This window comes from Girardinichthys multiradiatus, chromosome 2, assembly GCF_021462225.1.
Source record: "Girardinichthys multiradiatus isolate DD_20200921_A chromosome 2, DD_fGirMul_XY1, whole genome shotgun sequence".
In the NCBI taxonomy this organism is placed as follows: Eukaryota; Metazoa; Chordata; class Actinopteri; order Cyprinodontiformes; family Goodeidae; genus Girardinichthys; species Girardinichthys multiradiatus.
This window is the reverse complement of record NC_061795.1, coordinates 46,856,404-46,879,196: the sequence shown is the minus strand read 5'-3', so window position 1 is coordinate 46,879,196 and position 22,793 is coordinate 46,856,404. Positions and strand designations below refer to the sequence as shown.

General features: G+C 39.6%; 1 protein-coding gene across 1 annotated transcript in view; it reads left to right on the top strand.

Annotated features, from left to right (window-relative positions):
• gnao1a (guanine nucleotide binding protein (G protein), alpha activating activity polypeptide O, a) overlaps positions 1-22,793 on the top strand; it is a 133,110-nt gene that overhangs the window by 75,028 nt on the left and 35,289 nt on the right. The window contains exon 4 of the mRNA XM_047351824.1: positions 19,297-19,457. Within this exon, the coding sequence (XP_047207780.1) occupies positions 19,297-19,457 (161 nt within the window). The remainder of the gene's footprint in view (positions 1-19,296; positions 19,458-22,793) is intronic.

The following is a 22,793-nucleotide window of genomic DNA, read 5'->3' as shown; positions in this document are numbered from 1 at the left end:
AGGGCCTTCAAGGTAGTCAGAGAACCCCCTAAGTGCTCCCAGGAATAATGTCCATAATAATTTACAATGAGGAATTCCTGTCAATTCCAGCATAGTTTGGCTGACTCACATTTTTTCAGTCCCTGATGATAGAATCTCTTGGAGACAGAAAATGCCATCAAGGGTTACGAAATTAAGGCAGATTGTTATTTCTCCCCACTTCAATACTGTTAAACAATAAAGAGATGTAAAAATATATTAACAGTATATTACATTTTTCAGTCCTGGATTAGTTTGTTGTTGTGGGAGATAGCAGCTTCAAAGGATGGACTCGGGTTTGGTTCAGGAGGTTCTCTGGACCGAGAAGTAACTATCTTTCTAGTTTTTTTAAATCCTTTTTTGTGGTCTTGTTGTTTTTGTTGCAGTCATTTTGCTAAGATGTGTAGTCTGTCTTGGTGAACCGAATTTCCATTTCCAAAGCTCGTCTTCAGTTGGCTTTCATGGTGATTCAACAATTCTTGTCTTTAAACTTGGTCTGCTATGATTGAACTGAACATTGTGCTCCTGTAATTTATTTAAATTAGAAGAACTCTAGTTGGTCTGTTTGGGTGCAATTGTTTCGTGAGTTGTTGGAGTTGACGTATGAGTTAGCTGACTGTGGTTCTGCTGACAGTTTACCACACATACTCTGCAAACTAAGTGGTTGTCTAAGTAAAGTTAACCACCAAAGAGTGCTTCTGTAGTTAGAGCTTAAAAACATCTGCATTTACAACTGCTTGCTGTGGTTGTGATAGTGGTGGTGCTGGTGAGAAGCAGAGCACAGCTTGCTACAGCTAAATTCTCATTTGCACCCTGAAAGAAATGTTGTCCAAAAGGCGAACCAAGGAAAGGAATGGATGTCTCTGACATTTATGATTTATGGACAAACATATGTGATCAGGACCGACCTGGTGTGAAAACCTCCTAAGATCCAACTTTAAGGGACACAGTGATATCTACAGTAGCAGAAAAGGCAGTTTGAAGCTCACAAACAGCTATATAACTAGCTAAATATATAGCTAATATTATTCTAGCTAATATAAAAATAGCTAAAAAAAAGTGTGGGATAATCTGCACGAAAGTCTATCTAGCAGTATATGTAGTGAAACAGAGCCTAAGACATAGTCTTTGGGAGACACCTTTTTAAAATCCACAGAAAGCTGGACTTACATATAAGATTTAAATTAAAGCCATTTATTGATATGACAAACATGTTTTTTCTTACTGAAAGTAATTTCCCAGTGGCCCAGCCACAGTCCCAACATGGAAGTGATAGAGAGGAGGGAGCTACAAGGCAGGTGGTGGCAAGGAGACCTTGAAACCTCAAACTCTTGGAGCTCATCAACAAAGAAACATTTTAACATTGGCAACGTAAAGAGTTGGTCAGCAATAACAAGAAAGGGTTTGATAGTTGTAATACCAGGAGGGGTAAAAATAATTTTTTACATGCCATTTTATATATGAAAATAACTATTATTTTTCAGATCTGGCATTCCTTTTACATTGTTTTGCTATCTTTGGGGAGATGTCTGTTTGATTTTGTACCAGAAACACACTTGGTCCATTAAAACCAGTTTTAAGTCTAAATCTTCCAGAGGTATGACTAATTTTGCGCTTTGCTGTATATCTGTCTGGGGAAAAAAAAAAGGTTTTCTGTCTGACAGGAAACTTTTAAACCAACCCAAAACCAACTGCACTATTTACAGATAGTGATCATTATCTGATGTACTGTTGAAGTTTGTTTCTCATTATACATCTTTCTCATGGGACTCGATGTTCTTGGTACCTTTATGTAAGATGGTGCTCTACTCAGTGACTGTGTCTGATGAGGAGTTGGTGGCTTGAAGCATCACCTTGGGGCAATAAATAAAGCATTAGTGGAATACTGACCGCTGTAGCCTTTTTGTGGATTTTTGCTACAACTACCACTTTAGCTGTGGTACTTTCAGTGTTTTACAAACACAACTGGGCTTCAAAGGAACAGCAGTACTCAGAGTCCTGGAAATCAGAAAAGCTGGTACTCAGTAGTCACAGAACGCAGCCGTGGAAGTGGCCAGAAAGCAAACCAAAATAGATCTGGATTAGCATTTATTCTGCAGACTGGACATGAATGTATCCTCACTGTTACTGCTTGGTGCTGTTGATCATCTTTTTCATCATCAGGATTATTGCTCTGTTTCATTCTCTGTTCACATTGACAATAGCAGAAGGAGCACATCAGATGCAGTTGTAGGTGTGGAGGCCTTCACAGCTGCTTCTGTGAGTGTTCAACTCTGCCTTCTAACTGGTTTCAGTATCCTTATCCACTTCCTGATCTTTTACAGTTGCCTGAGGTGGTAAGTCGTATACTTGCAGCTACATCTGTAGGACTTAGCACTAGCTTCTACACTGTGTTCATTATAAAACTATATCCACATCTGAACACAGCTGCTCACCCTGCTTACCAGCCTACCTTTATAAAGCCTTCAAGCTCTCACGTTCTACTTCTCAACTTAGCTTCTACAGTACAGACAGTGGAGATCACCATTTGATGACAATAGCCAGAAGGACGTTATCAAACAGCAGAGATGTCTGGTTAATGTCAGCAAACTGCACTCCCGAGAAAACCAGGCGTTTTCATGACATCCTGTCCTTTAATATCACCTGCAGGCACTTCCCAGTGACTGTTTAATGCCTGCTGAATGCAAACATTGTTCCTTTAAAGTAATCTCATGCATTGAAGTAATGAACATTAAAATTTAAAAGCTAATCATGCATTCGAATGCATGGATGTCAGCCATGTATAAATACACCTCCCAATTGTGTTATTAGTCTGTCAACACAGTTAAAAATAACTACTATACAGGTGTAACAGCTACCATCGACCACCATATAAACACATAAACTGCTCATTGAGTAAAACTCAGATGTGTCGGGTTCATGTGGACCTACAGATATGATTTTCAGAGCGAGGTGACAGCTGGATCTAAGTATAGAGGAAGTTGGAGAGGAAAGTGACAGTGAGTGACAGAGGAGCAGATTGAATGAGAGCCTGATACTGTTATCAGGAAGGAAAATGGCAGAAACAGGGATGCTGGGTTACACTAATGAAAAAAGAAAACCAAAAAAACTTGAAGAAAAATGATTTCTCAATTTAGTACATTTATAAAGAAAGAAAGTTTATTTTGAAGTTACATTTTAAGGATCATACAAGGAATGATTCTTTGGATTGTCACAATGGGTTAGGAGTTACTGCCATAGATGGAGTTTGAATATCTGAGCTGAGTTAAGCTAGAGCAGAATGGAGATATATTCTCAGATTGGGACATCATTGGCCTCACTGGAAATGCTACACCTGTCTGTCATGGTAAAGTGTGAACTGAGCCTAAAGGTGAAGCTGTCAATCTATGTTCAAACCCTGTAGTAATGAACTTTGTGTAAAAACATGAAGCATGAAATCCTAAATTCAAGTGGCCAATACAGCTTCCTTCTTTGGGTGCTTGGACTCACCATTTAGGAAAGAATGAGGAACTGGCTTAATCAGAGGAGAGTCGCTGCTTTTCTGGATCCATAGCATCGGTGCGCTGCCTTTCTGAATAGTGCGTACACTGGGATCAAATGTGTGATTTTCAAAGTGTTATTTTTCCATGACGTCACAGTCTGATTTTATTTTTCAGAATCAGCTGACCATTTAAGAATCAAATTTTAATACTCTGAGTGTTCCCAGGTGGTCAGATAATTGTTACCTAAATTAACCAGACATTATCTGATGCTGAATGAGAGCTGTGGCACTCATGTAGTAAAATATTTTGATGTTTCCTGAAAATTTGTGCCATCCTGGCCTATGTGGTGATCAAATTATATATGATGTATGTGGAATTCATTTGCATGCACTGGCATTATCTTTCTTTTATTTTAATTTAAATGTAAAAAATATTTGTAGCATCTAATTCAGGGCCAAAGACAAACATTACTGACTTCGAGTCATCGGACTGTGGACACAGAGAAGGAGACGGATAAAATGGTATTTGTACAACATGAATTTAGGCCTGTACTGGAGAAGAGCACCATGTCCTTCTTTAATTTGAATTCAGTTTCAATTCAATTCAGTTTATTTATATAGCACCAATTCACAACACATGTTGTCTCAAGGTACTTCACAAAAGTCAGGTACATGCATTCCAATTAATCCTAACCATTGAACAGTGCAGTCATATTCAGTTATTTATTCAACTTGGATTAAAAAGTTTTTCTTTGCCAGTGTCCAAGAGTGGTCCGATACAGACGAACATTGATATTTATTTAGATGTCATTATTTTCCCTCATCAGTTCAAATTGGTACTTTTAATGAAGTTTGAAAATACTAAAGTTGTCATTGGTTTTGGACAATTTTTCGAGGATAATGCTGGGCCTTTTTAGATCATTTTGATTATTACCAGCTGCTATGTTTTGTTCTTTCTTTAATGTTTTTTTGCTTTATAACAGTTAATATGGTGAAGAGAAATACAGAACAATGAATCTGACTGTATGAGTCAGTTGTATTAGAATGAATTTGTTTCACTATATTTAGAAAGTAATCTGACTTGTTAGTTAGTTGCAAACAAACGTTTTAATTTCACCTCGTCATTGTTGAGTAGATAAGGACAGTGTGGAATGTATCTGGTTTTTTCACACCTGAGGTTAGATGTAGATATTTTTGAAACTGATGAAGAGTAGATCATTTATACTATAAGATGGATGGATGGATGGATGGATGCTTCATCAATTGTACTTCTCTAAATTTATCTCTCTCTTGCATTAGAACTTTGCTGATATTTGCTGAAACCTTTGGTGAAAATAACATGAAAATTGTCCGCATGTATTGGAGCTCATTTTTTTTTATCTGCTAGCATATATTTATGTTGCATTTTGTGTGCACCACTTTGCAAAATGCCACATTTCCAAAACCACAGAACAAAACCACCTCTAAAAATATATAAGCCAAAGACTGAGATCAACTTTTTAGATGTGATAGGTCACCAGCCATAGTGTCTCTCTCTGAAGAAACACAGTGGTTCGCTCAGCTGCAGAATCCAACCAAAGATGAAGCACCTGGAAGTGATATAATATCGCACAGCTCGAGATCTTTAATAGGAAAATATCAGGCCAGAATGAGATGGAGCAGACGGTGGTTAGAAAGAGAGAAATGGCTGCTGTTGGACTGTTTTCATGACAGATTGTTGACAAAGACACATGAAGGTGCTGCTCTGTGTGTGTGTGTGTGTGTGTGTGTGTGTGTGTGTGTGTGTGTGTGTGTGCGCGTGTGTGTGTGCGTGTGTGTGTGTGTGTGTGTGTGTGTGTGTGTGTGTGTTTAAGGAGTGGATTTATTCCAGGCAGTTGTCCTGAACCAATACACTTTGTATGCAAACCATTTTTCACTGTCAGTCAGTGAGGCAGTGGTGCCGGCGTCATGACAGCTGAAGGTGAATGGTTTGTTAATTTTTCTGGGATGTGATGGCGTATGTCTGGTACGGTGGAAGTGGGTCTGATCTAAGTTTGTGGGGGGAACACACACTCTGATGCACACTCAGACGTGTCTGTCTTGTCTAAAGACGGGATGTACACAAATGAAACCTTTCAGTTTAGGAGCTGCTGTGGTTTATTCAGGCTCCATAGTGACACTTAAGGCCTTCAAAATGCATAGGAACAGAATTGTCAAAAATAACTTGTTTTTGTTTTAATGTATGAATAAACTCTGTGATTTTTAACAGTAAAACTACAAACAATGATTTTGTCAAAGAGATTACACCTAATAATGGATATAAAATCACTACAAAGTCCACGGAAAGTCGTGACTGTACCAATTTTTTGGTGGAATCTCCCTGTTTCCTCTGGGATTATAGTCAAGTGTTCTAAGAACATAACGTATGACCATTTCTATTCTCTCTGTAGAATTCCCTCCCAAATACAGTCTATCTTTTGTCCCAAATCAGTCCCCCAAAGAGTTTTAAGTGTATTTAGAGAAGAGTTTGAGATAATTTTGTCGATGTTAGAATAAATAACAGATATTGCACCTTTCACTGATAGGAGAGGCTCCAGAAAGATATCTAAATCTGAGGCGGAAGGGATGGTAGGAAAAATTAAACTCAACGGTGGGACAAAATTACAGATTTGGAGATACCTAAAATTGTGGTTGAGGCAAAGAAAACTTTTCTACCAACTGCTGAAAAGATGCAAATGTTAAATCTGTACACGGATCTTTAAAGGTTTTTAGGCCCAGCTTAGCCCACATGAAAAAAGTAATGTCTAATAAAGGTGGAAGAAAGGCATGATTTGCTGAAATTGGAACCAGTACAGAAAGAGTTTGCAGCTCAAAGAGGACGATCATTTTGAGACGGGAGGCAACAATAAAAATGTTTCAATAAGAAAGTGAATAAGAAGTGGAGGACGAAAGAGGTGAACACAATGAGGATTTCAGAATCGCCAGATGAGTAGAATTTGATTTGACAAACAGCCACAATGGACATGCAATATTTTTGTATTGAAGCCAAAAGTTTAAATTTGTTATGTTGTTGCCTAGTAATAGAATAAAATGTTTGGTAGAGCCATTCCCCCTAGCTCCTTAGGTTGTTGTAAAATCTGATATCACAGTCTAGATTATTTGTTTGTCAGTCAGTCGTTTTCTACCGCTTATTCCATAGTGGGTCGCGGGGAAGCTGGTGCCTATCTCCAGCAGTCTATGGGCGAGAGGCAGGGTTCACCCTGGACAGGTCGCCAGTCCATCGCAGGGCAACACACAAACAACCATGCACATTCACACACCTAAGGGCAATTTAGAGAGACCAATTTACCTAACAGGCATGTCTTTGGACTGTGGGAGGAAGCTGGAGTACCCGGTGAGAACCCAAACATGCACAGGGAGAACATGCAAACTCCATGCAGAAAGACCCCCGGCTGGGAATCCAACCCAGGACCTTCTTGCTGCAAGGAAACAGTGCTACCAACTGCGCCACCGTGCAGCCCGCATTTTGTTTGTTCCAGAAAAATCTATAAGGCTTACTACTGTTTTGAAAAAAGAAAGAGGAAGTGATTTGTTATTTGTTCTGACGGAGGCTTGAGATATGTACAGTAACTTAACCCAAGAAACAAAGCGCGTCCCCAAGACAGATTTTTCCAAACTAAAGAACAGGTAATCCCATTCTACTCTATCGTAAGCCTTTTTGGCATCAAGGCTTCAGGAAGAGTTTTTGAGGCAGGGTTATATAACACATTAAACACCTTTCTAAGATTAGAAAAGAAGTGTTTATTAAGAATAAACCCAGTCTGATCTGGTGAAATATTTGGTGGTAGGATAACCTCTAAGCAAAGAGCTAGAAGTTTAGATAATAGTGTAAAATCTGCATTTAACAAACTCATAAGGCGATAGGAGCCACATTCAGTAAAAATTTCTATTAAATATGGAACTAGCTGCTTCCAAAATGTTTTGTAAAACTGGGATGGAAAACCGTCCGGACCTGCCATTTTGTAAAGATTTAACAGCTGTTAAATGCTGTGATAGGGTGCTCTAGTCTTTCCCTCATACTGTGATCTAGAACCGGAAGGGTTATCTTTCTAAAAAAAAAAAAAAAAGGTTCTAGTTCCTCAGGAAAATGAAAATGGTCAGACCCAAAATATTACTTTGACTGGAGGATGTTCTCCCTCCATCTCCACAGACAGCTTAAAATCTTATGAAAGCATAAAATTCAGGTAATTGGAAATGTTTAACAGTCTCCCTCTTTAAAACTCCAACCAATAGTTTGTGGTACATAGAAAAGTACAACCTCCCTACCAGGCCTGTTTCTCTGGAGTAAGTTTCTTGTTTTTATCCTGGTAGGTAGTGGAAACTCAAAGGGTTAAAAAATGATTTCTTGAAAAGGTGCCTTAAGTGGGGGGGTGCTGAGATTATCTCCAGAAATGAAATTTAAATATAAAAATGACTGCCAACACCATGTTATTGCCACAATTCTTAAACCGTCAAGCAATGTGCCTCTGTTATATTGTACGTCAGAAGCTAAAAATCTGTCGAACCACTCTCCTAAATGAATAAAAGATGGATGTAAGAAACACAATTAAGATACTTTTGGGGCTGATCCACGCAGCTGAGGAAAACTTCCAGCAGAGATTTAAACGGTTTAGTGCGGGGTAGTAACGCCCAACAGAAATCAGAATCATTAACTGTAATGGAGACTCGAGCAGGGCAAACCTCCCCTGCAACACTGATCTGCATCCTGTGAATGCGTCCTTCTTGTTCTCCACGTTTTGTGTGCATGATTATAATTACATGCACAGTCTCTCCTCTCTGGTGAGAGTGAAGCTGAACAGCAAAATTGATTTTCCTCCACTCACTGTCTTCCCCTCCCTGAGTGGATTTTAACTCTTTAACAGCACATACTGTACATACCCAACGTCTGCTGCCTCCATCGTCTGTAATGGGTGTGGCTGCAGGAAGCTCAGCAAGGGTGGCAACAGAAGCTCTGCTCGGGTAAATTATGGCACACATGCTGATAGACGTGTGTGTGTGTGTGTGTGTAGGGGGTGGGGGTGTGGGTGTGTGTGTGTGTGTAAGAGCTCCGCTGGGGCAGTCTGCAGGGGGGCTGAACACCGATGAAATATTTAATCTCTTTCATTATTCAGAAACTGCCTGAGAGAACGAGCTCATGGAGGAGATTGTGGGAGACGACAGATGAAGGAGGTCGTGCACCGACTTTCAGATGCTTCAACATCTTCTCTGACATCTCCATGTCTGATATAAGTCGAACAGATTCTAGAGATAGTGTGGAAAATTACTGTTCTTCATTTCATCCTAGGACTGGAACACAAAGCAAGAGGAGGAAAGACTTGAGGAGAGGGAAAAGACAGAGGGATGGATGTGAGGGAGGAGAAGGAGGGTGCAGCAGAATGGATAGGAAGAACGAGAGAAAAGAGGAGGAAAATCATGCTAGATCGCAATCCCGGGAAAGGAAGACGATTACCATGGCAACTGCATCTAAGAAGCACATGATGCAGAGAAGGGAGGGAGAGACAAAGCAAAAGGGTGGGGTGTTTCGCTCTGCCGGCAGACAGCAGAGGAGGGAAGAATAAAGTGGGGAGAAGAATGGATGTAAAAATTGCGGAAGGTAAACCGAATGTGTAGGATTTTTCTGCACGTCTCTTGATCTCAATGACCTGATAAAACACGGCCATAAGAGTCAGAAAAGAAAAGAGAAAGGAGGTATAAGTCACAGATCAGACAGCTCCAGTCATGCTTTATTTTCAGAAACATCTGATTGGATGATGCATTCTATGACATCAGTAACAAACCCAGTAAAACACATTTATTTGTGTAGTTTACTGGGCTTGATTGACCTGGTTTTGTCTTTTTTAACTTTCCTTTACAGCGTACTCTGTCAGGCCAGCATTGTGTATGTAAACAGTATGCAGTAAAACACACCAGGCAAGGCAAAATCTGACATGTTAGAAACACATTAATATTGTTCTATTCATACAGGGACACTGCATACAAAACAGTCAATAAAATGAGGATAGAAATCTGATGTCAGGACAGAAACTGGCTGTGCTCAGGGTGCACGGTATGGTCCCCCGGCACCCAAGGATGAACTAGACGTCCTGATATTTTGTCTGATTTCATTTCATTTTCCTATGATGTCACACAAGGAGGCAGTGAGTTTGAGGTGCTTCTTTAAAATACACCCACAGGTGTGCCTCTATTTAACTCAGATGTTGTGAGTTAGCCTTCATCAGAAAGTTACAAAGCATCATCATCTTGGCTTTCCTAAATTCTAGTGTTCATACAGGTCCTTCTCAAAAAATTAGCATATTGTGATAAAGTTCATTATTTTCCATAATGTCATGATGAAAATTTAACATTCATATATTTTAGATTCATTGCACACTAACTGAAATATTTCAGGTCTTTTATTGTCTTAATACGGATGATTTTGGCATACAGCTCATGAAAACCCAAAATTCCTATCTCACAAAATTAGCATATCATTAAAAGGGTCTCTAAACGAGCTATGAACCTAATCATCTGAATCAACGAGTTAACTCTAACCACTGCAAAAGATTCCTGAGGCCTTTAAAACTCCCAGCCTGGTTCATCACTCAAAACCCCAATCATGGGTAAGACTGCCGACCTGACTGCTGTCCAGAAGGCCACTATTGACACCCTCAAGCAAGAGGGTAAGACACAGAAAGAAATTTCTGAACGAATAGGCTGTTCCCAGAGTGCTGTATCAAGGCACCTCAGTGGGAAGTCTGTAGGAAGGAAAAGGTGTGACAGAAAACGCTGCACAACGAGAAGAGGTGATCGGACCCTGAGGAAGATTGTGGAGAAGGGCCGATTCCAGACCTTGGGGGACCTGCGGAAGCAGTGGACTGAGTCTGGAGTAGAAACATCCAGAGCCACCGTGCACAAGCGTGTGCAGGAAATGGGCTACAGGTGCCGCATTCCCCAGACCTGGGCTACAGAGAAGCAGCACTGGACTGTTGCTCAGTGGTCCAAAGTACTTTTTTCGGATGAAAGCAAATTCTGCATGTCATTCAGAAATCAAGGTGCCAGAGTCTGGAGGAAGACTGGGGAGAAGGAAATGCCAAAATGCCAGAAGTCCAGTGTCAAGTACCCACAGTCAGTGATGGTCTGGGGTGCCGTGTCAGCTGCTGGTGTTGGTCCACTGTGTTTTATCAAGGGCAGGGTCAATGCAGCTAGCTATCAGGAGATTTTGGAGCACTTCATGCTTCCATCTGCTGAAAAGCTTTACGGAGATGAAGATTTCATTTTTCAGCACGACCTGGCACCTGCTCACAGTGCCAAAACCACTGGTAAATGGTTTGCTGACCATGGTATCACTGTGCTCAATTGGCCTGCCAACTCTCCTGACCTGAACCCCATAGAGAATCTGTGGGATATTGTGAAGAGAACGTTGAGAGACTCAAGACCCAACACTCTGGATGAGCTAAAGGCCGCTATCGAAGCATCCTGGGCCTCCATAAGACCTCAGCAGTGCCACAGGCTGATTGCCTCCATGCCACGCCGCATTGAAGCAGTCATTTCTGCCAAAGGATTCCCGACCAAGTATTGAGTGCATAACTGTACATGATTATTTGAAGGTTGACGTTTTTTGTATTAAAAACACTTTTCTTTTATTGGTTGGATGAAATATGCTAATTTTGTGAGATAGGAATTTTGGGTTTTCATGAGCTGTATGCCAAAATCATCTGTATTAAGACAATAAAAGACCTGAAATATTTCAGTTAGTGTGCAATGAATCTAAAATATATGAATATTAAATTTTCATCATTACATTATAGAAAATAATGAACTTTATCACAATATGCTAATTTTTTGAGAAGGACCTGTATGTATGTAAACTTCATAATTGGAAAAAAGTATAAAAAAAATTCTAAAACATTCTCTCAGTAATTATTTGGACATTTAGTAAGTAGAAATAATTTTGGTAATCCCAAAAGATCTTAAACAGTTTGATTTATTCTTGATTCTTGATTCTGATTCTGATTCTGATTTATTGCCAGAAAATGAGGGAAAGAAAGGTTGTCTTTTCCACTGTAAATCATAATATCTAGTTTTAACTGTACCTGCAAGCCTAGTGCTCTAAAGTAAGCTGACTACGACCGTACGCCGAACCATATTTACAGTTTCTTTGCCCACGTAAAAACCAAATGACTGACCCAAAGTGCTGGCTGGTTCAGTATTATATTTAATAAACCAAAACATGATGTGTGAAGAACCTAAATAAAATCCAACTGAGGAAGGCAGGAACTGATACAAACCATGTCTCTGTTAAAACAACAGGGTCAGAAGAACATCATTGGGTCAGGTTTCTGACAGTTCATCTGTGCACAAACTCATGTTATCCTTGGGGACGACAGCAACTGACTCCTGACCGCAGCTGAAACAGGCCTCTGACACAGTGGGCACACAGCTATGCTCAGGTTTATCATGTAGATCAGGTCATGAGAGGGAGTGTTGAGACACGGGTAGGGGATGAATGTTAAATGACCCAAAGCTTCTCAATCTCAATGTTTTTCTTTTTTTAATAGATGTATTAAATAATTTAAGCCAGATTAAGCTAAAACCATTTGAGAACAGATCATTTACAGACAAAGAAGGTTTTTCATTTTATATGCAAAAATGTACATATTTTTGGTACAATTTTGGCCTAATTACTGCTCTGAGTGGGTTGTTCTTTTAGCAAATTATATGTTTTAGAGTATGTATACTCCAGTTAACAATTATTCAGTTACTAAATTAGTTGACCATTAGTTCACTAATCGATTAATCACGATTTATCGGATAATTTTTTTCCGCCCTAAAAAAATCAGTTGATTGATGCTTAGTTCTGCCTGTTTTTCAAAATGCTAGGATAATTTCTATAGCATTGTTTCTGTACAGCGTTATGCTGTGTGGGACAGCTTCGTTGGGTGATGGTGCGAAAGGAAACATTGCACTTTTTCTAATATTGCACCCGCCTTTTTGATGCCTGATGGAAGTGAGGATCCCTACCGTCGTCTGCTATGAGAGCCGAAACAGAAGAAGCAGGCAAAGCAACAAAGGAGAAAGAGCACACATGCAACCGCAGCATGTTGAGCACACAGTATACTTACCCAACAAAGCCAGGGTCACAACAGGCGGACAGGGGACTGGGTCGCGATCTGGATCAAGCACCTGCTGGCTACATCCTAGACATTCAGATTTGGTGGAAATGTGTTTGTATTTAGAGGTTCCACTTTATTATAGGCTTTAGTATCTTGTCTCCAGAAGAGGCTTAATAGAAATTGAAAATAATTTCACAAAGATTTCTCTCACCAACAACGTTAGCTAGGATCTAAATGGCTGGTGAAAACACAGCAAAAAACGCTTGTTTTTCTGAATTTATGTGTCGTGTGGACAGGAAATTACATGTTGTGCCTTCATGCCTTTTAATTCTCAACTCAACTTGTAAATTAAAAAACGTGTTAAAAGATATTTATTCTCAGTAATGCAATTTGTACATGACTTAATTGGAAAATAAACAGCCATACCTTTCTAATATGTTCAGACAGTATCCTGGGCTTTGGCTCTAGATATTCAATGTGTCCATGGACCCCTGCTCAGTTCTTTAAAGTAAAGCTGGACGTGCACACAGGCAGCTGATGCTTTGTTTCTTCCGGTGTCATCCTTCATTCATACCCCCTTAAGCACACAACGTTCAATCCATATCTGGTATTGTGTGACTATTTGGCACATCACTTCGTCACTCTGGTCAAAGGGGAGACCACGAACTGTGGTTTAAATGTGGCTCAGGGACATTTTCACCACTGCAGTCTCTCTGGGAAAGAAATGACTTCACTGAAAGAGGCAGAGTCACATTCTAGCTGTCCTGTGTTTATTATTCTGTGGACATTTTGAATGAAACAGGATCTGATGGTATAGTGTGTGCCTGTCCTCTAAGCCCAGATTTGAAAGGTGCAGAGGCGGAACCTTCAGTCGGTAAGGCTGATAAAACATTGTCTAAACAAGAGATCATTTTTTAAAGCTGTTCAAACAAAAACATATGCAACAACTAGGCAATACATTATGACCGCCTACACGTGAATGGAACAACACTGATTATCTCCTCTTTATGGAACCTGTTAGTGGGTAGGATATAATAAGCATCAAGTGAACACTTAGTTCTTGAAATTGATATGTTGCAAGCAGGAAAAATGGGCAAACATAAGGGGAAAATTACAATGGCTAGATTACTGGGTCATAGTATCTCCAAATTAGTTGCCCTTTTGGAGTTTTTCAAATCTGTAGTGGTCAGTGGTTAACCAGCAACAGGGTCATAATTGATGCCCATCTGAGGTAGTGTCCCGTGTTTTAGGATCCGACAGGTGAGCTGCTGAAGTTTAGTGTGAAGAAGTTGATGCTGGTTCTGATAAAATGATGGAATTCACAGTGTTGTGTATGTGGCTGCACAGCAACCAGGCTGCCCTGGTCATAGTGACTGATTGTTGTATATTCCTATGGAGCTGGAGAGTAGATTCGCTTTACAAAAAGATATCTGAGAAGTACTGTTACCAACATCCCTGTCACCTGGCTAATATTGGCTTATAAGTAATGAAATGGTACTGTAGGGTTTTTGTGTCTTATTGCTTTCTTAGTCCCGATTTTGTTCTTTTTTTCTTTATTGCTTTTGTTGTTTTTTCATTACCTTTCTGGGTTTGATTTTGTAAGTTTTGTAAATCTGATTTGTGAATCTTTCTAGTCTGTATGTAAAGATTTGTACATTATTCATATTTGGCCTGCTGAGACTGCAGTCCACCACTTTCCACACCAGAGAAACAGGTAGTTTACTAAACTCCACACATGCAATGCTTAAAACATTCCCAAGTATGAATAATTTATAAAGTTCAGTTGTCTTTTGTCAGTTCTTTGAGCTGCTGTCTGTGTGTTTGTTCTTGTCGTTAAACAGGTAGGTGAATGTGTGTCTAGTGTTTTAGAAAGATAATTGCTTAATAATCACCATGATGCAAAGATGACTGGTTACACATCAGTGACTATTGCATAAAATTCTCCCACTACAGTGCAGAAGGGCTTCAGACAAAGTTGGATAGATGATGATGATGATGAGGGCTGCAGTGTTTGGCTATTCATTGTCCGGGCATGTTAGAGAGCTGTACAACATCTTACTTTAAACGTTTATAGTCACAATTAGATATAGCATTTTAGGCATTTAATGTAAATAACTGACATTAAAAGAATAGACTGTTGTGCAGCATCTGGTGTCAGAGTTAAAAATGGTTTGACACATCAACAGACGATGATTCAGCTCATCTCTCTGCCATGATGGCTAAAGTAGTGGAGCTGACAGGGAAGATGGGAAGGACGAGCACTGAAGGGACATATTTGATTGAGAGGAGATGGGATAGTCATTGTGAGGTGGATGGTGTTCAAAAATAGAAACAGAGAACACAGGTCGGCGAAACAGGCAAGAAAAGTCAGAAAATGGCCAGAGGAATGAGAGAAACTCTGAAAAGAATAAGGGAGGGTGGGTAACATGATGCAGAGGGAGGAACATCAGAGAACAAAACAAATATGGCCGTTAGCTCAGATGGAAAGAGAGATGAAGGACAGAGCAAAGATACAGAGAGACGAGTGCAGACGGAGGTCAGGAGAGAGGGACAAAGAGATGACTCCATGGAGACTACTAATGAGGGATGAGAGGGCCCTGACTGCAGGGAGCAGATAGGTGAGGTGTTTGCAGTTTAGATGAAGAGTGATCCACAGGAACTGTCAGTCGACAGAAGGAGAAGGAGAAAAATGAGTGACAGCTCTAGTTGGATCCTACAAACCAATGACTTTTGTAAAGTCAATTGTGTATATGTCTACATTTAAAAAGATATTTGTTATGTCCACTATTATATGTACCAACAAATTTAATAAATAAATAAAAATAAATCCTCACTGGAGTTCTTGTTTGTTTGTACAAACTTGGCTATAAAGCTGATTCAGAGTCTTCTGATTCTGACTTGGTTAAATCGAGAATGCTGCTTTTGTTGTTGAGGTTTCAGCTGGCCGTTATTCAGCACAGACTGATGCAGGAAGTAGCTTATTGCTTCTTTAAGAACAATGTGAGATGCAAGGCTTTTTAAAGTTAAAATTGTTGAAGCATGGATCTGCATCATTTCCATACTGGCACACCAAGTAACAAGAGAACTGGTAACATACAATAAATAGTACATAGCTGTGTGGTTTCAAGCTTAAGATCAAAATATCTAAAATGAATAAATGATGTGAGGCGACTTTTGGCTTCGTAGGAAGAGTAGTCGTCTTGCAATCAGAAGGTTGTGGGTTCGTTTACAGCTTCCTCCTGCCATATGTCGATGTGCACCTGGGCAAGGCACTTAACCTCAAGTTGCCTATCGATCTGCATATCGGTGTATGAATGTGTGAGCGATAGTGAGTGCAATTGGGTGAAAGTGGCTCTAGTGTAAAGCGCTTTGAGTGGGCTGTATGACTGGAAAGGCGCTATATAAGTTCAGTCCATTTACCATTTTACCATGTGAGAAAATCTGCTGATTCTGAGGAGTTCCAAGGCTCGGGATATGCCAGAAGTTGATGTCAGCGATTTTGTTTTTTCATTTGGTGAATGAAGTCATCACTTCTTTGTTGAAATCCATTGCTGGCTGAGTCATGAGCTGCTGACCTGTGAAGGGGCCAAGAACCTGGTTCAAAGAGCAAGGCATGTTGTTTTTAGAAATGGACTGGCTAACGTGTGGTCCAGAATATAAACCCCCTGGGAATCTAAGGGATGTTCTGTAAAGGACATCACTCACCAGTTTGCTGGGAGTCGATGAAAGATCAGACACTGCATACTGTAAGCACCTCATAATAATGCATTTGTGCTGTAATTGAAGCTGAAGGTGGTTCCACTCAATGTTCAAGTGCTTGACCTTCTTTTTGGGCCAGTAGAGTTGGATCAAACCTGAAAACACTCTGTCTTAAAGTTTCACTTACATTAACTAGTTTTCTCTGCAGCAGCTTCAGCAATACATGAATTGTTCAATTATGCCAACTGGGTATTGAGTTTCAGCACTTGGAGCAAGTGTTATGATGATGCAAACTTTCATAAAGGATCTAGTGGCAGCAAATGAAGTGGTGCAACTGAGGGGGAAAAACATGCCAAACAAGCAAATTTTTTATTTTTTTTTAACAATTTTTAAGGTCTGGTTTGAAGCTAAGCTGACCACAACAAGCAGCTCTGATCCATAAATTCATCAGAGCGGCCGTGTTCAAATCTGCTCGGTGCTTGAGTTGATCATTTCAGTCCGATTGCTGTTAAAGTTTGTAGAATGTCGAACTTCAAATAGACCACGACTACAGGTAGTGTAATTTCAGCCTGAGTGCTGCACAATCTAATTATAATGTCTGGCTATAATTACATTTCGATGAACATCAGCTCTGAATCTGACACACAATACTGCTCCACTGGTTTCATGCTGGAGTCTCTGATATAAAATTTAATGATGTATTGTTCTAGTGACAGCAGTCATTGGGTTTAATGTGGATTTTAATGCATCCTTGATTAATATTTATGTCTTGTCACTGTGTTATTTCTTTATTTTGCTGCTGAGGCCTCAGGGTTTCCTATATCACATTTATAGTACACAGTATATCCTGCTGTGTTGTACATTTTGTTTGTTTTTCACTTTGTGGTGTAAATCTTAAGCTTTGTTGACTCAGATAACTGCAGCCGTGTATATCTGATAGCCTGTATTGCTGAGATATGTAAGTTTCGTTGGGGAAGAACTGATTCATCTGAACTTTTTATTTTCCAAGAAGCAGAGAGAGGATAAGAATAGGTCAAAAGACATTTATTACTTGTTACTACATGGGAGTATTTTGGAGCAACTATCACATTGCTTTTGTAAACAATGAGTGGTTCTGTTACGGAGGGGGCTTTGTGTGCTAATAAGATATGTCAGGATTTCTGTCAGCTGGAATGATCTTAGCAGGTGTCAGTCATTTTCTACTATAGTCAGTCGCAGGGAAGCTGGTGCCTATCTCCAGCGGTCTACGGGCGAGGGCGAGAGTACACCCTGGACAGGTCGCCAGTCCATCAGGGCTCAGTAAGATTTAGTATAAACAGAACGAAGTCTTATACAGTATGCTACTGTGTGAAAGTCTTGAGTCATATTTTCCTTCCAAGTAAGCAGTGTTTAATCTAATCAATCTGGGATTTTTTGGAATTTGACTGCTTTTAAAATGCTTTTGTTTTTCATTCAGGAATCAAAAGGTTTCCTAACTCATAAACGTGACAGAAAACCAATTTGATTGATACATTTTATTCCCCATTTTTTAGTTGATCCATTTGGTCATTGGATGTCTTATTTTCATCTAAGTAAAGGTGGAGAGGGTAACAGGTCTGCGAGGGAAAATCAGACATTTCTCTCCACAGTTACGCTCCCAGGCCAGAAGGGATTGTACCCAGTGGGATCTGGCCAAAAAAAACTCAAAAGGGAAGGCATTCTGATCAGATGCCCGAACCCGAATCAATCCACTCGAGACGTGGAGAAGCCCCGAAATGGAGGAGCACCTTCATCTTGGGGGAATAGTGCTGCCTCTTCCCCCACCCCCCGAGATGGATGTCTGCAGTGCATCTCCACAAGGGCTGCAAGATGTTGGAAAAACATGCTGCCGGGATTTTATGCCTAATAACTGTGATGCTGATTTTGATTTCTATTACTCTACATTTTACCCACAATTCTAATTCTTTTGCATAATTTCTATGTGTTAGCACCTCGGTCACTACAGTCCGTCCCAAAGTGTTTGCATCACGGGTCCAAACCTGGCCTGTCATATTATTGGCTTGTAGAATTCAATTGTAGGCAACCTAAAGTATAATGACCTACTAAAATGGTCTTTGCAGGCCACTGATCCTACTCCAAACACAACAAAGTGAAGTGGTTTGAATCTTTCAGACTTAACTCTCTCAGGTCCTGAGAAGATCTTAAGAGGTTTTTTTGGATGTTTTTTTTGCTCATCCATCCAAATACAAGATATAATCGGTGGTTTTAAATGTGTTTCAATGTTTTTCTTTTCTATGATGTTTTACTTCTAAATCATAAAGACATAAACATGTGTTGCTTGTGAGTGTTGCAGATTAACACTCTGTTGATGGGTGTTTTTGATCATATGAGCTGTTTATGAGGCTGTGACTCGGTTAGAGCTGCTGCAGAGCAGAGCGTCTTTGTCTGGAAGGAGCTTGGAGCTGATCAGGAGCCTCTGGCCCTGAAGCGAAGCACAACCAGCGTGCAGCTGCCTGACAACAACCTAAAAACAAACCTCCATCAGACTGAATGAGATGCCAGAATGGTCGTCTATTTCCAGCCCTGTGGATCTTCTGTGTGCAGCTTTTAAACAGCCACTTCTGTCTGAATGTCCAGTGGTTGTTTTTCTTTATTTTGAAGGTTTTACCCACAATATGAAGTGTGATTAAAAATAGAATTGAAGTGACGCCTCTCTGAGAGCTGCTCTGTTGGGTATTTTAGATCTGTATCTGCACGTTTTCTGTTCCTCCACAGTTTTTAGGGTTTTGTCATGTCTTCTTCTCTATTTGAACTTTGACCTTGTTCTCTGCTATATTTAACACATCAGTTATTATTACTCTTGGTGAACAGGTAAGCTTCCTGCAGTGGTCTGTTTCTCTTGCAGCATTTTAATTAGTACCTCAGGAATAGTTTGATGTGGGGTTTTTGAATGCTAACCTCTTGATTCCTTGTTTGTTCATCTCACAGGCGGACGCAAAGATGGTGTGTGACGTCGTTAGTCGCATGGAGGACACGGAGCCATACTCCGCAGAGCTGCTGGCCGCCATGATACGTCTGTGGGCCGACTCGGGCATCCAGGAGTGCTTCAGCCGTGCCCGAGAGTACCAGCTCAACGACTCAGCACAGTAGTACGTCCATGTTTTTACATCGGTTTTGTGTAGTTCTACAAAACAGGCATCAGAAGCTTCGGGCTTTGGTGCAAGGTTTGTTTGTATGAGTTTCTGCTGTAATTTAGACGACTTTTTTGATGACATTTTCCTTGCTTAATTGTGTCCTCTTCCTGAAATAATCATTTTTGATTGGTTAAACCATCGTCACACTAAAGTGGTCCTTGAGAGTTATTGGCCTGTAATACCTGCCTTGGGCCTTAAAACAGTAACATCACCATTACTGTTGAGATGGTTAGTCAACTGAGTTTTAATGCAGTTTTATTATGTAGTATCAAACAGTAGTCAAAGGATAAAGGCAAATTGTATAAATTACAGTGACTTCTCACAGAAGAGTATCATTTAATGGGCACCAATAGGAGGAAGAGTCTAGAAATCTAGAAAAGGACAAAAACCCTTCTGATTATATGAGACATTTTACTGCTTTGTGGTAGCATAAAAAAACTAAGGACAGAAAATAACTAAATACATAGTTTATCCTGCCAGGAGTAAAATATATTAACAGACGATCAAATTTAAAAAGTTTTGACCTGAGTGTTTTATTAGTCACTAACTGTTACTTTGTGGCAAAAGCACAGATATACAGTTTTACAAAGCTAGCATAATATGAATCTGTATAAGTGTGTACATTTCCTCCAAGTTCAGATTGTCTAATTCCAGATCAATACATGACTCATTAGTGGCCACCTAACACTAAAAACCATGCAGTCAAACACACACAGATACACACTGCTGCTTATTTCGAATCGTTTAAATGCTGTCACACTGCAGCTTTCACAGCATATGATCAATATATGACAATCACCGTCCCTGAACCTGATTCATCATCTGTGTGGGTGCTCATGGAGGAGAGGAATTGTTTGTGGACATTCTGTTTAAGTAACACATCAGATTTCCATACACAAAAATTCAAAGTTCAAATATGCCAACGAAGATAACCTGAACGAAGCATATCTCTCTTAGGTTACATCTTCTTTTCTTTCAACACCTGGTTGCACGCCTCAGATCAGTGAATTCATCACACCTCCTGGACTAGTTAGACTTTGTTTTACCAACTTATTTGTCTTATTTCTGCCCTCTTGCTGTCTGACATTCATTATCCACGTTTCTAGATTTATTCGATGGGTTTATTTAAAACATATGCTAGCTCTGTGCCTGTTTTGTCTTCATCTGTGACCACATGACTGTGCTTGACACCCGCTTCAGTTGAAACTTTGGACTTTATAGTTCTTGAAAGAACACTTGTAACGGAGGTCCTTCTGCTTTAATAGTGATTAATTTAATGTTCATACAAATATATAGAGCTGTTTAGCATGTCATTAGCCTGTGGTTTTATTTTGTAATGGCAGTGTTCCCCTGTTTTTATATTGGAGGGGCTGCACACCCCTCCTATAACACCCTCTGCCCCCTCCTAGATGGTCAAGTTATTAATTATATCAGATTTGTTTTTTAAATAATGTAGTTCAGAACAGAAATCATTCAAGATTACCTTTCCCATAAATGAAACATGAATTTGTCATTTCTGCCTCAACATGAATGTGCTGCTACAAATGCTGAAAGACATATCGCAAGCACCTGGGCTGGGAAAATATAAGTAGAATAGAAATATCCTTTATTGTCCCACAGTGAGGGGATTTTCGTGTATTAGCTGCAAAGTGAAAGGCAAATTGAAGCATGCAAATACATACAAAGGTAAAAAGTATTAAAACAAAATGGATAATTTGGAACATAAAAAATTATACTGCACAGTTATTAATCATAGCATACTCGGATTAAAAGAAATGTGACACTGAGTAGGGCAATTTTAAAAAATGCACAAAACATGCATGTAAGTTCGTACAGTAAAAGCAACACCAGACTATTAACTAAGTAACAGCAGGGACTTTTACAGCGAGTGAATTATTTCTGCTGGGAAAGTTTAGAAAAGCTTTTGCTGTGTTACCAAATACATGTTGGTTTAAAAAACACTAGTCAAACCAAAATGGTATTTTCTAATAAAAAAACTCTCCAACCAGAAAAGGCTCTCAGGTGCTCAGTTTAGCAACCAGTGTAGAAGTCAAAGGAGAAAGGCTTTCGGTGACTGAATCATTAATAACTCAGACTATGAATAAATTTTGTTAAATTGCTTTCTCCAAAATCAGAAAAGTTTGCTGTTTCTTTTGCCCACATTATTAGTTACAGCTTTATTGTGCTGTTTGAGAAAGACATTTTTCATCTAAGCAGGAGAAGTCTGTTGGTTACTTTAGTCTCAAGTGAATGTATACTGGACATGTGCGGCAGAACTGATGCAGCTGCAACTCAGATATCAAAAGAATGTCCCAATTATAATATTACACAATCTCATGCTTGGCTACGTCATCTGCACTGGTAAAAGATACACTTATGTCAGCAATCAGGATGTTTGAAAGTGAAAATGACAGCTTGCCCATTATTCTGATTTGGCTAACAATTATCTGACCACTTGGGGGCATTCAGCGGAACACTGTGGATTCTACACCCTTGATCCCACTACATATTTACGCCATTCAGAACAAGACAACATCAAAACCACATACTTAAAAAAAGTTTCAGGACTCTTTATGTTCCACAAGGTCCCCTTCACTTCCTCACATTTAGACCCACATGACGTGTGATTTATACGTACATCAGCCCACATGGCAAGATGGGAAACAGAATGACAGCTACCATAGGTGACAAAGGTAAACCAAATTAAATCAAAAAGTTATCTTTGTTGTTTCGTTAGTTTTGACGAAAATTGTAAAATTCTTAAAAGGAACTTTTAAGGCTTTTTGTTGTTGTGTAACATAAAGAAAAATACATATTAATTTTTCCAGGAATGCAAGCAGGGAAGAGATGAAGAGCAGAAATGTCTCTTTGAAATTGGTAACATTGTTGTATTAAGTAGAGATAATGGCACAGAGGAGAGTAAGCAGCATTTGGGTAAAAGCCAATGAAAGGTGAAGAAAAAGTCAGATTAGTGTCTAAATCGAAGCAGAGTGGATGTGATGAACTCGAACAGGATCCTTTTAGTCCCAGCTTATTTGTCAGTGTGTGTGTCTGTTTTAAATGTCACATAAAAGATTGATGCACACTTCCTATTATGTTGTGGCCAGTGCAGTACAAAAGAGTGCCCAGCCAATGACACAATAGGACAAACATCACATGATTAGACCACACAAACTGTTGATCTGTGTGTTTGTGCTTCTTAACGGCAAAACCTCAAAATCTGATGATATTTCTGCAAAGCAAAGTTCATTTGTGATGCAGGCTTTTGGTTTGTGACTCAAAGCTTTCTGC